Source organism: Staurois parvus, unplaced genomic scaffold, assembly GCF_062004578.1.
Source record: "Staurois parvus isolate SC_StPar_1 unplaced genomic scaffold, SC_StPar_1.0 ptg000376l, whole genome shotgun sequence".
NCBI classification, from domain to species: Eukaryota; Metazoa; Chordata; class Amphibia; order Anura; family Ranidae; genus Staurois; species Staurois parvus.
The window spans coordinates 1,658,946-1,675,172 of record NW_028318172.1 but is presented as its reverse complement, the minus strand read 5'-3'; the positions used below and the strand labels follow the sequence as shown (position 1 = coordinate 1,675,172).

Here is a 16,227-nt window from a genome sequence, read left to right as displayed (position 1 = left end):
AGTGGCTACTCAGCTGTTCCATGGCCAGGTGTGTGTTATTCCCTCATTATCCCAATTACAATGAGCAGATAAAGGGTCCAGAGTTCATTTCAAGTGTGCTATTTGCATTTGGAATCTGTTGCTGTCAACTCTCAAGATGAGATCCAAAGAGCTGTCACTATCAGTGAAGCAAGCCATCATTAGGCTGAAAAAACAAAACAAACCCATCAGAGAGATAGCAAAAACATTAGGCGTGGCCAAAACAACTGTTTGGAACATTCTTAAAAAGAAGGAATGCATTAGTGAGCTCAGGAACACCAAAAGACCCGGAAGACCACGGAAAACAACTGTGGTGGATGACCGAAGAATTCTTTCCCTGGTGAAGAAAACACCCTTCACAACAGTTGGCCAGATCAAGAACACTCTCCAGGAGGTAGGTGTATGTGTGTCAAAGTCAACAATCAAGAGAAGACTTCACTAGAGTGAATACAGAGGGTTCACCACAAGATGGAAACCATTGGTAAGCCTCAAAAACAGGAAGGCCAGATTAGAGTTTGCCAAACGACATCTAAAAAAGCCTTCACAGTTCTGGAACAACATCCTATGGACAGATGAGACCAAGATCAACTTGTACCAGAGTGATGGGAAGAGAAGAGTATGGAGAAGGAAAGGAACTGCTCATGATCCTAAGCATACCACCTCATCAATGAAGCATGGTGGTGGTAGTGTCATGGCGTGGGCATGTATGGCTGCCAATGGAACTGGTTCTCTTGTATTTAATGATGATGTAACTGCTGACAAAAGCAGCAGGATGAATTCTGAAGTGTTTCGGGCAATATTATCTGCTCATATTCAGCCAAATGCTTCATAACTCATTGGACGCCGCTTCACAGTGCAGATGGACAATGACCCAAAGCATACTGCAAAAGCAACCAAAGAGTTTTTTAAGGGAAAGAGGTGGAATGTTATGCAATGGCCAAGTCAATCACCTGACCTGAATCCGATTGAGCATGCATTTCACTTGCTGAAGACAAAACTGAAGGGAAAATGCCCCAAGAACAAGCAGGAACTGAAGACAGTTGCAGTAGAGGCCTGGCAGAGCATCACCAGGGAAGAAACCCAGCGTCTGGTGATGTCTATGCGTTCCAGGCTGTAATTGACTTCAAAGGATTTGCAACCAAAGTATTAAAAAGTGAAAGTTTGATTTATGATTATTACTCTGTCCCATTACTTTTGGTCCCTTAACAAGTGGGAGGCACATATGCAAACTGTTGTAATACCTACACCGTTCACCCGATTTGGATGTAAATACGCTCAAATTAAAGCTGACAGTCTGCAGTTAAAGAACATCTTGTTCATTTCATTTCAAATCCATTGTGGTGGTGTATAGAGCCAATAATGTTAGAATTGTGTCGATATCCCAATATTTATGGACCTGACTGTATATGGGCTCATATGTTTTTATCTATATGTTTTTATAATATTTATCAGAATGACAGTCTTATCTTAATTGTGATGTATCTATTTATCTTGTAGTATTCTTATGATTATTTTTTTATGGGATATGCAATAATGCTGGTACCATCAGGGCTATAATATTGCTGATCGTTATATTTACAGGATCACCAGAGGTACACCTATTTGCTATATATCTATATGGGTATTTTAAACCACTACTATCACCTTTAGACCAGAATATTAAAGTCTATTTGGGTGCAGATGGTATCATTTCACTTTGACCCAGTGTTGAGTTTCTATGTGTGTGCATTCACGGGATAGTTTCCGTAGCAACACACCCCTCCCTGGTGATCCTCGCTAAGTCTTGCGGTCTCCGCGAGTTAGTTTACAAGACGCTCGCGCATGCGCGGTTAACCGCGCTACGCCAAGATGGCGCCCATCGGGAGACATCCAGCATTGGGAAAATGGCGCGCGATGATGCGTGCGAAATTTCCCTTATTTAAAGGACAGTGTAGCGTCAACAGCTGTAAGCTGAACCCCTATGACTACGAGCCATGGCTTGAAATGCGTCAGTGCAGAGCTACAGCAGGTTGACACCACGCCGCCGGCGCCACGAGGGGCCCCGATGGCCATCTTGTTTTGGTCAGTATTGCTTTTATTACTTCCACTATGCTTACTTGCCTTACTTTTGGAATAAACATCCTTAAAATACTGCACTCTTGGCCTCCTCTGTTCTTTTGAGCTCCTGTGGGAGCTGGCTACACTTGCAGAGCGGTCATTCCCGAGTGTGACAGTACCATGAGGCGGTGAGTGATACATGACCGGATCTGACCAGACCTATCTGAGGACATCTGATGTTCTGTGGTTATACAACACAAATGCGCATAAAGATTGTGTATCTGGTGAGTGCGCAATCTATACCCATTTTCTCACCTCTTCCACGGTTCTAGTCATTGGATGTCCGAAGGTCATCTGAGATCTCACTCACTTACCTTTATATAGTTGATGGAGTCTGACACCTCCTTCACGATATCAGCCGCACATTTAGTGGCGTATATATCTGCACAGTATCACCTTATTACGCATGATTTATATGTGAATTTATTGTTTTTATATCATTTATGGTCTTTTACATTTTATTTTTTGTGGATTTTACTAGCGCTGCACCCCCTCTTTTCATTTTTGTCTGCTTGAAGGTCTTATATGGTGCCTTTTGGTGCATAGCCGCTGACATATTTATACTACATTGTTCCTAGCGCTCACTTACCCCACTTTTTTATTATGCTTACACAGTAGCCCTAGCATGTGTATCAGGTTTCACAGATCTCCATTTCGGCAAACCTCAGCCAGCAGTAGCAGGGCTATGTTAGCACTACACAGGTACAAGAGAGCTGGGGAATTGTCAGTGTAGAGCTTGGATGCCACTGACTAGCCGTATGGCTATAACATGCGGTGTCGCACTGTGCGAGTGTCAATGCTCTGGCCTGCAAAGTGTGGGGATGAGGCTGTGTTATTGAAAAGAACATTGAGGTTGGGCTGGGTGATGGAGGCAGCTGGAGGGGACCACAGACTTAAGCTGGCCGTAGATGGATTGACATTTGGCTGGTTCAGCAGGGATCAACTAAATTTTTATCCATATGTGGCTGTTCCTATTCAGAGGTTGACTGTTGGATCAACTTCTGTCAAAAAGAGAATAATGAACATTTTTTATTGATCAGCAGAGAGTCCAGCTGCCAGAAAACAAATTTCCCAGCAGGTATAATTCCTCCATACACCCCTCCCTTCATAGATGGAGGAATTTGTTTCCATTTTCATTCAGCCCGCTTGTTGATTTAAGGGGGAAAAAAAAAGTAGTCTATGGCCAGTGAAATATTTGTGGGCAGTGTAATAAGAGGTGAAATAATGTCACATGTCACTGTAACTAGCAATATGCGTTCATAAAATCCACTATCTTTATATCTTCCTGTGATAATTTCATAGTCTTATAAACACTATTTGCACTTACAGTATATTAACATGCCAGATTTGCGGATTTGCTACTCTGGAACCTTTTTATTGTGGGCATTCATGACAAAAGCCAGTTGGTATGCATTGGAAAACACACCAGTGCTTTATCTTTTTCTTGTGTGGCAGCACATTACACAACTGTTCAGCATGTTGTGCTGTTCAGAAAAGCATCTTCAAGAAATTTGGAGGCCTTTTAAAAAAAATAGGAAATACTCGTTTCACTTACCAACCACCAATAGTGGGACAAATATTTTAAAACAATACCTCACCTACAAAATTACCCCCTGGGGTTTAAGATTATTATAAAATTATGCTCTCCTTGATCCGGAGAATCTTAGAACCTGGCATAATATATCCGAATTCTGTACCTTAAAATGAATTGAAGTTCTCATTGTACAAAGAGAAAACTAAAATTCCAACAATTGATCCATCAGATACAAATCATAACCCAAGACATTAGTGATAGTGGTCACAATGTACCTATACAATGGCTACATACTCCCAAGGAAAATATCGAATATCAAAAAAACCTTATAGTCAAAACCAAATTAGGAAAATTTAAACAAGATTTGGATGACTATAAACAACCATAGAGTTTTTTTTAGTGGAAAAACAAGACCAATAACATTCCTTCACTAATGGATTTAGATATTGCTCCACCTCCGGGTACTACTCACAGTTCTAACCTAGGCTCCACTGCTCCAGCTATATGTCCTAATAAACCCTATACCTTTCATCACAACCCAAACACCAGAAACATGCGCAATACACTAGAACCCCGTCTACAGTATCTTCCAACTCCAAGAATCCCAGTAACCATGTGGATAAACGCATTATACACACTAAATCTTATCCCATCTCTGGTTCAGTACCACCATCTATAAGTACTTAAACCTCTCCATCAAAGAGGGATAAGCCAATGCAAGACACTCATATTACCCCTAGCCCTATTACTGACATCAATACCAATACCGATCTTCTTACCTCAATCTTCTATTCCATCTGTTAATTCAACTTTAAATCATAACTCCTCTTTACCCAATCCCTCTGCTTGTAATTCTTTTTTAGGACTCCACTCCCCTCTCAGCAACTCACTCAAAAGAAAACACACAGAAAAGGCTGTAGAGGGGGTAAAAATAGATCCAAGAAATCCAAAAACATACAAAAAGAGCAAACAGCGCAGACTATAAAAATCTTTAATCTATCTACTCATAATTTGTCAGACATGGAAATCTCCCTACTTAATCAAGGTCTCAATTTTGCACCTACGTCCCCACCTTACCTATTCTCTCCTTTTAAAGATCTAAATAAATTTGTCAGCAATTTAAAAAGTTTCTTTCACATACAGTCGTTTAAGAACCCAGTCCATAAGAACACACACAATTGTCCCACTTCTGGTTCCCATATACAGTCAGGTCCATAAATATTGGGACATCGACACAATTCTAACATTTTTGGCTCTATACACCACCACAATGGATTTGAAATGAAACGAACAAGATGTGCTTTAACTGCAGACTGTCAGCTTTAATTTGAGGGTATTTACATCCAAATCAGGTGAACGGTGTAGGAATTACAACAGTTTGCATATGTGCCTCCCACTTGTTAAGGGATCAAAAGTAATGGGACAATTGGCTTCTCAGCTGTTCCATGGCCAGGTGTGTGTTATTCCCTCATTATCCCAAATACAATGAGCAGATAAAAGGTTCAGAGTTCATTTCAAGTTTGCTATTTGCATTTGGAATCTGTTGCTGTCAACTCTCAAGATGAGATCCAAAGAGCTGTCACTATCAGTAAAGCAAGCCATCATTAGGCTGAAAAAACAAAACAAACCCATCAGAGAGATAGCAAAAACATTAGGCGTGGCCAAAACAACTGTTTGGAACATTCTTAAAAAGAAGGAATGCACCAGTGAGCTCAGCAACACCAAGAGACCCGGAGACCACGGAAAACAACTGTGGTGGATGAGCGAAGAATTCTTTCCCTGGTGAAGAAAACACCCTTCACAACAGTTGGCCAGATCAAGAACACTCTCCAGGAGGTAGGTGTATGTGTGTCAAAGTCAACAATCAAGAGAAGACTTCACCAGAGTGAATACAGAGGGTTCACCACAAGATGGAAACCATTGGTGAGCCTCAAAAACAGGAAGGCCAGATTAGAGTTTGCCAAACGACATCTAAAAAAGCCTTCACAGTTCTGGAACAACATCCTATGGATAGATGAGACCAAGATCAACTTGTACCAGAGTGATGGGAAGAGAAGAGTATGGAGAAGGAAAGGAACTGCTCATGATCCTAAGCATACCACCTTATCAGTGAAGCATGGTGGTGGTAGTGTCATGGCGTGGGCATGTATGGCTGCCAATGGAACTGCTTCTCTTGTATTTATTGATGATGTGACTGCTGACAGAAGCAGCCGGATGAATTCTGAAGTGTTTCGGGAATATTATCTGCTCATATTCAGCCAAATGCTTCAGAACTCATTGGACGCCGCTTCACAGTGCAGATGGACAATGACCCAAAGCATACTGCAAAAGCAACCAAAGAGTTTAAGGGAAAGAAGTGGAATGTTATGCAATGGCCAAGTCAATCACCTGACCTGAATCCGATTGAGCATGCATTTCACTTGCTGAAGACAAAACTGAAGGGAAAATGCCCCAAGAACAAGCAGGAACTGAAGACAGTTGCAGTAGAGGCCTGGCAGAGCATCACCAGGGATGAAACCCAGCTTCTGGTGATGTCTATGCGTTCCAGACTTCAGGCTGTAATTGACTGCAAAGGATTTACAACCAAGTATTAAAAAGTGAAAGTTTGATTTATGATTATTATTCTGTCCCATTACTTTTGGTCTCTTAACAAGTGGGAGGCACATATGCAAACTGTTGTAATTCCTACACCGTTCACCTGATTTGGATGTAAATACCCTCAAATTAAAGCTGACAGTCTGCAGTTAAAGCACATCTTGTTTGTTTCATTTCAAATCTATTGTGGTGGTGTATAGAGCCAAAAATGTTAGAATTGTGTCGATGTCCCAATATTTATGGACCTGACTGTATCTGCTGATTTGCAATGCCTTGAACTCCTGGAACAACTCTATTCTGATTCCTGTTCAGATATTTCAGATCACAGTGATTTAGATTAGGATTTTCTCACTCAGGATCTAAACAATATTTTACCCATTACACAACACATTAAGACTCAAATCTGTTTTTTTTACCCATCACATGCCAAGGGTCCCCAGAAAGTTTTTACAGAGTAGTTTACTCAGAACTCACTAAATTATGTGAATTACCCTCTGGCACTAGACATCCATCTTTGAACCTAAATTCTAGAGAGAGAGAGGCCTTAAAAACTTTACCAGATAATTCCAACACCACCATAAAACCAGCAGATGAGGGTGAGGGTATTGTCCTCCTAAATACATCTATTATAAGCATTTAGGCTACTATCTGACACACACACTTACTGTAAATTATCTAAGGATCCATTACCTGAATTTAAACTTGAGGCATCAATACAGCTCTACATGATGGCATTATAGACAAACAGGAGGCCTCTTTTTTTGTCTAGAGATTTTCACAGAAATCCATATTTCTACTTTTTACCAAAAATCCATAAAAAACAAACAAACCCCCCAGGCAGACCGATTGTTGTGGCCACTGAAAGTATCACCAGTGGGTTTTCACAATATGTAGACATTTTTCTACAACCCCTTGCCCAAGCTCAACAATCTTGCATCAGAGATGGCACACATTTGTTAGAACTCCTGGCACCTTACACCTGGGAGCCCAATTATTATTGGGTATCCCTGGATGTCAATTCACTTTACATGTCCATACCACATGAGGTAGGCCTCACTGCCATTCAACACTATTTATCCATGGATCCCTCTTTTAATCCCAAACAAGCGTCCTTTGTTACTATTGCTACGTCCTTTTGTCTTATCTCCAAATCCATGGCACTGCGATGGGTGCAAATTTTGCTCCCTCCTATGCTAACCTGACCATAAGCTTTAGGGAGGATAACTACATCTGGGGCAATAATCCTTTTGCAACACATCGTTTACTATGGATGCAATAAAGATGACATCTTGATCACCTGGGATGGTACCCCCATACAAGTTGAGGATTTTGTGGCCCATTGTAACTCCAATCCCTTAGGCCTGTCCTTCACTTCAGTGTATCATAAAGACACACTTGTTTTTTTGGATCTAGAATTGTATCACATCAACAACACTATACATGCCAGAAACTATTTTAAACCAGTAGCTGGAAATTCCTGTTTACATTACACCAGCTGCTATCACCCCAGGTGAATACAAAATATTCCTAAGGGACAGTTCTGCCAGTTAAGACAGAACTGCACCACATATACAGACTACATTATGCAGAGTCAAACACTCAAAAATAAATTTTCGGATAAAGGTTATCCATCCACTCTGGTGGAAAATGCCTTTTCTTTTTATCAACACAGTACACCATCAAAACCCCACAATAATGAAGTGAATACCTCTATTAGATTCATCACCAGATTTTACCAGCAATATTGCAAAATGGAAGGTATTAGCCATAAACATTGGTCTATTCTACTTCAAGACCCCCATTTGCTGGATATTAGAGATAAAAAAAAACCCAGCTTCACCTATAGGAAGGCTCCTAGTCTCAAGAATAAATTAGCCCCTAGCAAATACACTGTTCTTCGCTTAAAACTTATGCTTTAAGTGACTTTCACAACTGTTCTACTGATTACGTAGTCTATTGTATGACTTGCCCTTGCGGTTTATTATATATAGGCCAAAACATCACACCACTGTGTGCTAGATTTGGTGAACACAGTCAACTCATTGAAGACGGTAAGGACAAACATAGTGTCCCCCGCCATTTTTTGGAATTCCATCAGAAATCCACAACAGCTTTAAAACGTTATGGTTATAGAAGCCATACCTAAATATCTTTCTTAATTTGAACGTTTTCTAAAGTTATGCTCCAAAGAAACATACTAGATTTCTATGTTGGACACATTATCCCCAGGTGGACTCAATGAAGAATTAGATGTTAGTATCTTCTAATGGGCCATTCGCAGTATGCTTGTCTTTCCGTTTTCCTTCATTTAACGAATCACCACAGCCTGATTTAATTATTATTTATCTATCATTATTCTTATTATATTACCATTACTTTCATTCACTACTTATTATTTACCAATATATTGCGTTTTTAACTATAGTTATATTTACCATCAGCATTTGATGTGAATATGGTAACACATTTATTCAATATGTATACATGATATTATATCATTTTTATTTATTTAATGTAGTTTTATATAGGTGTATATACTTGTACATCCTAATCTCATTTAAATTTATTTTTAATAATTACTATATTATTTCAATTTATTTTAATTTAATTTATTTGTATTTTCTATTTCTATTTTTCATTTTATTTCTTCCTTTAATAATTTCATTATCTTTATCCACGATGCCTTAATTTATAAGCATAATTGTTCACTTATAAGCTCAACTGTTCATTTGTCAAATCGGTAGTGCTCATTAGCGTTTCCCTATATATGCACATACCCTTCCCAGTACTGCATCAGCCTATACTTGAGAAGGGAGCGCGCCTGCCATCCAGTGGCTTCGCACATGCTCCAAAATGTATCACATTGCATGCTGGTCCTCCCTACGTCATCACACAGATGCTGACATTGCGCTCCAAGGTGCGTTCCATCGTCCATCTTCTGAGACACACACATGCTGGCCGGCTCTCTCCCTCTACAGTCTCCATTAAGCGCGGACTGTGGCTCACTCAGCATGGACTTCATCTTGATACTTCAATACACCCGATGAGCTTTTTTATGCTTTTACCATGTGTGTGATTTTCCATTGTTCCAAAATAAATGTCCTTATAGTGCAGCTAGAGGCACTTTTTCTTCTTCATTCTGCAAAAACAATGCAAAGTGTCCTACCTTTTTTTTTTTTTTTTTTTAAACCACAAACCAACGCAGTGCTACCCATATAGCTCATAGGAAATCTGGATAGTGCTGGCTCCAAAAGTGTGTGTGTTTTTTTTTTAAGCTGGCTCCTAGTTCTGAGTGAATTTGTCCAAGCCTACAATAATTTACCCTGTGGAAATCAATGCTTCAGTTCAGTTCAGGAAAAAAGTCACGTGATAGTGTGCCGTAACGCGTAGGACGCGAGTGTGGTGACGTACTTCCAGTGCAGACGCCATTTTGCTGCACCCAATGAGTTCCCATGCAAGTACACCTTTAGCATGAGGTCTTTTGAAAAGCTTGTTATAATCTGACTAAATGTGAGTGGGCATTTGGCTGTGCTGTGATTTGAGAGTCCCTATTAAAACGGATTTACACTATGGGAGGTTTCTTTTTATCTTTATCCTATCTGTGAGTTGATGGCTGGCTGCTTTATACTGGAGGGGACCTGGCTGTTCCTAGTGAGGAGGATACCATCTACCTGAGCAGGTGTCCATTACCAGTGAAGATTCCTGGCTTCAAATGACAAAAGCGTTTTGGCCCTTTGAGGACTGCATCAAAGAGGTGAGGGGGCATTTTAGCCACATACGGATTATTTTCAACGGTGGTGATGCACATCCACAATATCACCTGCACTTAGGAGCAATTGGAAAGTTTTTGTTGTATATGCACCTATTTGGACTTTGTTGTTTAAGTTTTTTTTTTACGGACTATTATATGTTCACTTATATTTTTTTGATGTGTTTGCTCATAAATATACTTTTTGTATGTGTTTTTTTGGCACTATTGTATTTAATGGATCCCACATTTAGGGATCCATTTTACGTCACTGTTTACTTTTTGCCTTAATTTAGAAATTATTTGTCACGCTCTGCATGATATTGTTGATCCCTGTTAGGGGTTCACGTTCTCATTTTCACCATCATTTGCATGAATTTATTGAGCCCTATTTAGGGATTCATGCTTATTTGTGTTTTATTTTATTTTATGTATGATCCTACTTTAGATAGTGGGGATATTGGTTCCTGTTTTTTTATACCAGGTGTGATCACTTTTTCACTTGAGATCCCAGAGAGGATCAATCCACTGATTTATTGGCACGTATATAGATTTTATGTCACTTTATATTAAGAACCCCAGAGAGGATCAATCCACTGATTTTTTTTGTCACATATATATATTTGTCACTTTGTTTTTGCCATATTGTATAATTTGGGTTTAATATATTAAATATAACAAATTTTATACAATAATGTTGTACACAATTGAACTCTATTAGCCAGCAGGGTTGTCTTTTTCCCTATTTTAATACACCTTAACATTGCCATATATCTTGTCTGAAGTACATACAGAAAATATGCTTATTATACTTTAAATCCCTGCATCTGTGCTTTACTTTTCATGGACAGAACTCTGATTTATCTCCAAATTATTAACTATCCACAACCTACAGAAAACAGTTGAAAACAGCATAATACATCAAGTAGGTACAATTCTTTAAACTACAACATCCATTGCCCAAATTATACTTTGGTTTGCCTAACCAGGAATGATACAGTTAAATAAGTATTGCTAGCTAGCTAAAGTCAAACCCTGGAGGTCCGATGCTAAGTCTATGCCACCAGCAGGAATGTTCAGATGCTTTGTACTACCTGTGTCTTCACAATTAAAAATTCATGAACTAGTTACTGAATCTAGTTAATATGTCATGAGATTGTTATTCCATATGTAAACTCAGCCTTCACAATATTTCAGATTAAGGAACGAGCTCTTAAACTGGAATATTCAAAACTTATTTTTTAGGTTTAGAAAATATTTATAAATGTACTATGCCGCAGAAAAATTAAGTAAAAACAAATTAATTTAAAAAAAGGTAATTTGGTCATTTGCTCACTTAACCCTTGTGTTACTAAAACCTTTTTTTGCACTTGTTTTAAATATAATTTTAGGCAATTAGTTAAAACTCCCCAAATTTGCTGAAAACATACACTCTGGAGAATAAAATGGTGGAAGTTCCAAATTTTTATGTCACACAATAGTTTTGTTGTTTTAATTAGGTATTCGTGTAGTTATAGTCGCTGTGTCATTTGTTTGCCTTAGCTTGATGGGGCAGTCAAGACAGCTGACAGAAATGTGAGAGTGCACAGTGGAGCCCAATCCTCCTTGGGGCCTAAGTGCCCCACACACAGGGTATCCACTGTAGATATGACATTGATCTGATCAAAACATCCCTTCCAGCTATATGGTAAGTGCTCTTCATTATGCTGCCTGTTTGTGTCTGTGTCAGATCTAATATTGGTGTAGCTCTCACCTGCAGAGCACTAACAAAGATCTAGGAATTGTGGAATATGTGGTTTGTTCACAGGAAATGGTAGTTCTCACACTACAGAGGGCATGCATTAACCTGTGCAGTACTAGTGGCAGGCCTCATGTGTGAACAAAAACAAACTTCGGACACAGGAATGTGAAGATTTACCATAGGCTGTGCATAGAGGACAACAAACAACCATAAAACTACATGATCAATGCACACCTTATGCAGGTAAAGACACACAACACAGGAAGGTTCCTAACGCCTTTAAAAATCAAACATAGCAGCAAAACACTATTATCAGATCAAAGCAGTAAGTTTTGAACAGAAGCGACGGCCCAGGTTAGCCAAATCAGCAGACAGATAACAAAGGTTTCTGAACTATTAATGAATGAATTTAATTGGTTCTAACTATATTGATGCAATTTTCTCCCATCTTTGAAGACTCATACAACTGTGATTGATTGGATACCTAAACTGAATGAGTGTCTGCAGTCCAAATACCTTTTTTTTCGCTCCATAAGACGCACTTTTTTCCCCCCAAAAAAGGGGGGAAATGTCAGTGCGTCTTATGGAGCGAATGTAAAGTGGCCGGTCCGGTATTTCTGCCGCCACCATGTCAGAATATCGGGCCGGCCGCTCAGCTCTTCTCTCCTGCAGGACCCTACCTGTTCCTCGCTCCAGCGCTGCAGTCTTCCCGTGGTGGCTTCTGTGACAGCCGGGTGCCCACTGCGCATGCGCGAGAAGCGCTGCGCTTTGTGAATGGTCCGGCATCTTCTGGGACACATGCCAGGTCCCAGAAGGCTCCGGGCCAAAGTGCAGCGCTTCTCGTGCATGCGCAGTGGGCACCCGGATGTCACAGAAGCCGCCGCGGGAATAAGGAAGGACAACTCCGCGGAAGTGGGAGCGGGTACCTGTCAAATTCAGGTACCCGCTCCCCCTCCCTCCCCAAAGGTCCGCAGTCTCCGGTAATCCCCTGCACTGTCTGCAGTCTCCAGTCATTCCCTGTACTGTGTCCGCAGTCTCCGGTCATCTCCTGTACTGTGTCCGCAGTCTCCGGTCATCTCCTGTACTGTGTCCACAGTCTCCGGTCATCTCCTGTACTGTGTCCACAGTCTCCGGTCATCTCCTGTACTGTGTCCACAGTCTCCGGTCATCTCCTGTACTGTGTCCACAGTCTCCGGTCATCTCCTGTACTGTGTCCACAGTCTCCGGTCATCTCCTGTACTGTGTCCACAGTCTCCGGTCATCTCCTGTACTGTGTCCACAGTCTCCGGTCATCTCCTGTACTGTGTCCACAGTCTCCGGTCATCTCCTGTACTGTGTCCACAGTCTCCGGTCATCTCCTGTACTGTGTCCACAGTCTCCGGTCATCTCCTGTACTGTGTCCACAGTCTCCGGTCATCTCCTGTACTGTGTCCACAGTCTCCGGTCATCTCCTGTACTGTGTCAGCAGTCTCCGGTCATCTCCTGTACTGTGTCCACAGTCTCTGGTCATCTCCTGTACTATGTCAGCAGTCTCTGGTCATCCCTTGTACTGTGTCTGCAGTCCATTGGTTCAGGATACACTTAGGATTCAGTAACAGACATGCTAATGTGTGGGTTGCAGTTTTAGGGTCACTGCGTCGTCATTAACAGGTATCAAGTATCAACCAAAATTACCCTCAAACCTCCCTCTCTAGAGCAAGTCTCAGAATTTCACAGCTGAAAAGAGAATGACTGGATAGTCATGCTGTACATAATTCTCAAAACAATGGTTTTGGGAAAGCCAACTCACCATGTTCTGAAGCCTCTTTTCTTCTTGGTCTCTCTCGCTGTGCAGATACAACAGAATCTGTTTCAGTGTCATTGTCCAGATTTTCTTGGCTACCTCGTGTATTTGGACTGTGAACAAAACAGTAAAAGTCAAAATTCCATCAACTGTTGAGGAGGCTATTTATTATTTACATTGGTGTATAACAAAAGACAACACTTGAAATGTATATAAAATGTTATCCAAGTAATTCAGAAACAAAAATGAAAGAAACGTGTAAAAAATAAAAAAATAAATTTTTTTTTTCCTTGGTGCCTGTAAAAAGAATTTTATTTTATTTATTTTTTTTTACACAATCAATCAGCAATATAATTAACTGCCAGGTAAAGGGTCCTGTACAAGCAATAGATTTTACAGCTAAACAAAGTATCCTATTTTTATTCTCATACAGTACAGGACACACGCATAGATACAGTGGATATACAAAGTCTACAACCCCCTGTGAAAAAATGTCAGGTTTCAGTGATGTAAAAAAAGATAAATCATTTCAGAACTTTTTCCATCTTTAATGTGACCTATAAACTGTACAACTCAAATGAAAAACAAATCTTTTAGGGGGGTAAACATAAAAAAATAAAATAACATGGTTGCATAAGTGTGCACACCCTCTTATAACTGGGGATGTAGCAGTGTTCTGAATTAAGTCATCATATTCAAAATCATGTTAAATAGGAGTCAGTACACACCGGCCATCATTTAAAGTGCCTCTGATTAATCCCAGCTGTTCTTGTAGGTCTTTCCTGACATTTTCTTTGTCGCATCCTACAGCAAAAGCCATGGTCCGCAGACAGCTTCAGAGGGATCTCAATTGTTAAAAGGTATCACTCAGAAGGATACAAAATAAATTCCAAGGCATTAGATATACCATGGAACACAGTGAAGACAGTCATCAAGTGGAGAAAATATAGTGCAACAGTGACATTACCAAGAACTGGTAGTCCTTCCAAAAATGTATGAAAAGACGAGAAGAAAACTGGTCTGGGAGGCTGCCAAGAGGCCTACAGAAACATTAAAGGAGCTGCAGGAATATCTGGCAAGTACTGGCTGTGTGGTACATGTGACAACAATATCCTGTATTCTTCATATGTCTGGGTTATGGGGGTAGAGTGGCAAGATGGAAGCCTTTTCTTACGAACAAAAACATCCAAGCCCGGCTAAATTTTGTAAAAACACATCTGAAGTCTCACAAAAGCATGTGGGAAAATGTGTTCTGGTCTGATGAAACCAAGGTTGAACTTTTTGGCCATAATGCCAAAAGATATGTTTGGTGCAAAAACAACACTGTACATCACCAAAAGAACACCATACCCACAGTGAAGCATGGTGGTGGCAGATCATGCTTTGAGGCTGTTTTTCTTCCGCTGGAACTGGGGCCTTAGTCAAGCTAGAGGGAATTATGAACAGTTCCAAATACCAGTCAATATTGGCACAAAACCTTCAGGCTTCTGCTAGAAAACTGAACATGAAGAGAAACTTCATCTTTTAGCAGGACAACGACCCGAAGCATGCATACAAATCAACAAAGGAACGGCTTCACCAGAAGAAGATGAAAGTTTTGGAATGGCCCAGCCAGAGCTCAGACCTGAATCTGATTGAAAATATGTGGCGTGATCTGAAGAGGACTGAGCACAGGAGATGACCTCGCAATCTGACAGATTTGGAGTGTCTTTGCAAGGAAGAGTGACCAAACATTGCAAAGTCAAGTTGTGTCATGCTGATAAGACTCATACCCAAAAAGACTGAGTGCTGTAATCTGTGTACTGCAGATGGAGGAAGGGGGGGGATGGAGGAGGTGGCAGAGAAAGACAGGAGAGGAGGTAAGCAGTGTATACAGTGAGGGAGCAGTTTATACAGACAAGCTCCCTCACTTGCAGCTGCTAATTGTCATTGCCAGTTTTTAAATGCAATTAGCAACTTTTTTTTATCTTCACTTTACAAAGTGACCCCGCCCACTTGCTTACTTTAGCGGCGGGGTAAATGACAGCTCCTTCTCGGAGCTGTAAACTGAAGGAAAAAGCTGGCAATTGCATTTAAAAACTGGCAAGCCCATTTAGCAGCGGCAAGTGAAGGAGCCTGTTTGTATACACCGCTCCTCTCCTGCCCCCTCCTTGCACAGAATGTCCCCCCCACCTCCTCCCCCTACAAAGAGGACCAGTCCCTGAAATAACTTAATTGGGCAGCTCAGGAGCCAAGGAGTGTCTGCTAGGAGTTTGAGTAAATCCAATTACTACACTCTTCTGCGCCAATTTGGAACCATAAAGGACCACTGAAATACCCTAAAGCCTTATTCCAGTAGAGCAGCTCAGAAAGTACCTTTGCTGGAGGGAAATCTATTTCAACAGAATTACCACTGCATCCCTTGAAGGCTCAAGGGAGATAAGCAATATGTAGAGATGAGCTCAGGTGTGTTCTGACACGAGTCCAAACCTACATGAGCCATCCCGCCAGGAAGCAGTCAAAGCCAACTACCAAAACACAGATGGCAGAGGCAATTCTTGCCTGTAGCCACACATATACAAGAGACGTGTACATGTGCAGCTATGGGGCAGGGAATGCCTCCACTGCCTATGATTAGCTGTCAGCTCTGACAACTTCCCAGAGAGAGCTCAGGCAGCTTTGGACTCTTTGTTTGAATCTGTCTAAGCTCATCCCTAGTGAGGAGCTGTGAC

The 16,227-nt window shown here is 40.8% G+C and overlaps 1 protein-coding gene across 3 annotated transcripts in view; it reads right to left on the bottom strand.

Moving 5' to 3' along the window:
* Positions 1–16,227, bottom strand: part of DVL3 (dishevelled segment polarity protein 3) — a 193,388-nt gene that overhangs the window by 84,627 nt on the left and 92,534 nt on the right. For all 3 annotated transcript variants that reach the window (XM_089685465.1, XM_089685466.1, XM_089685467.1), the window contains exon 4: positions 13,523–13,629. In XM_089685465.1, coding sequence (XP_089541591.1) covers positions 13,523–13,629 — 107 coding nt within the window. The remainder of the gene's footprint in view (positions 1–13,522; positions 13,630–16,227) is intronic.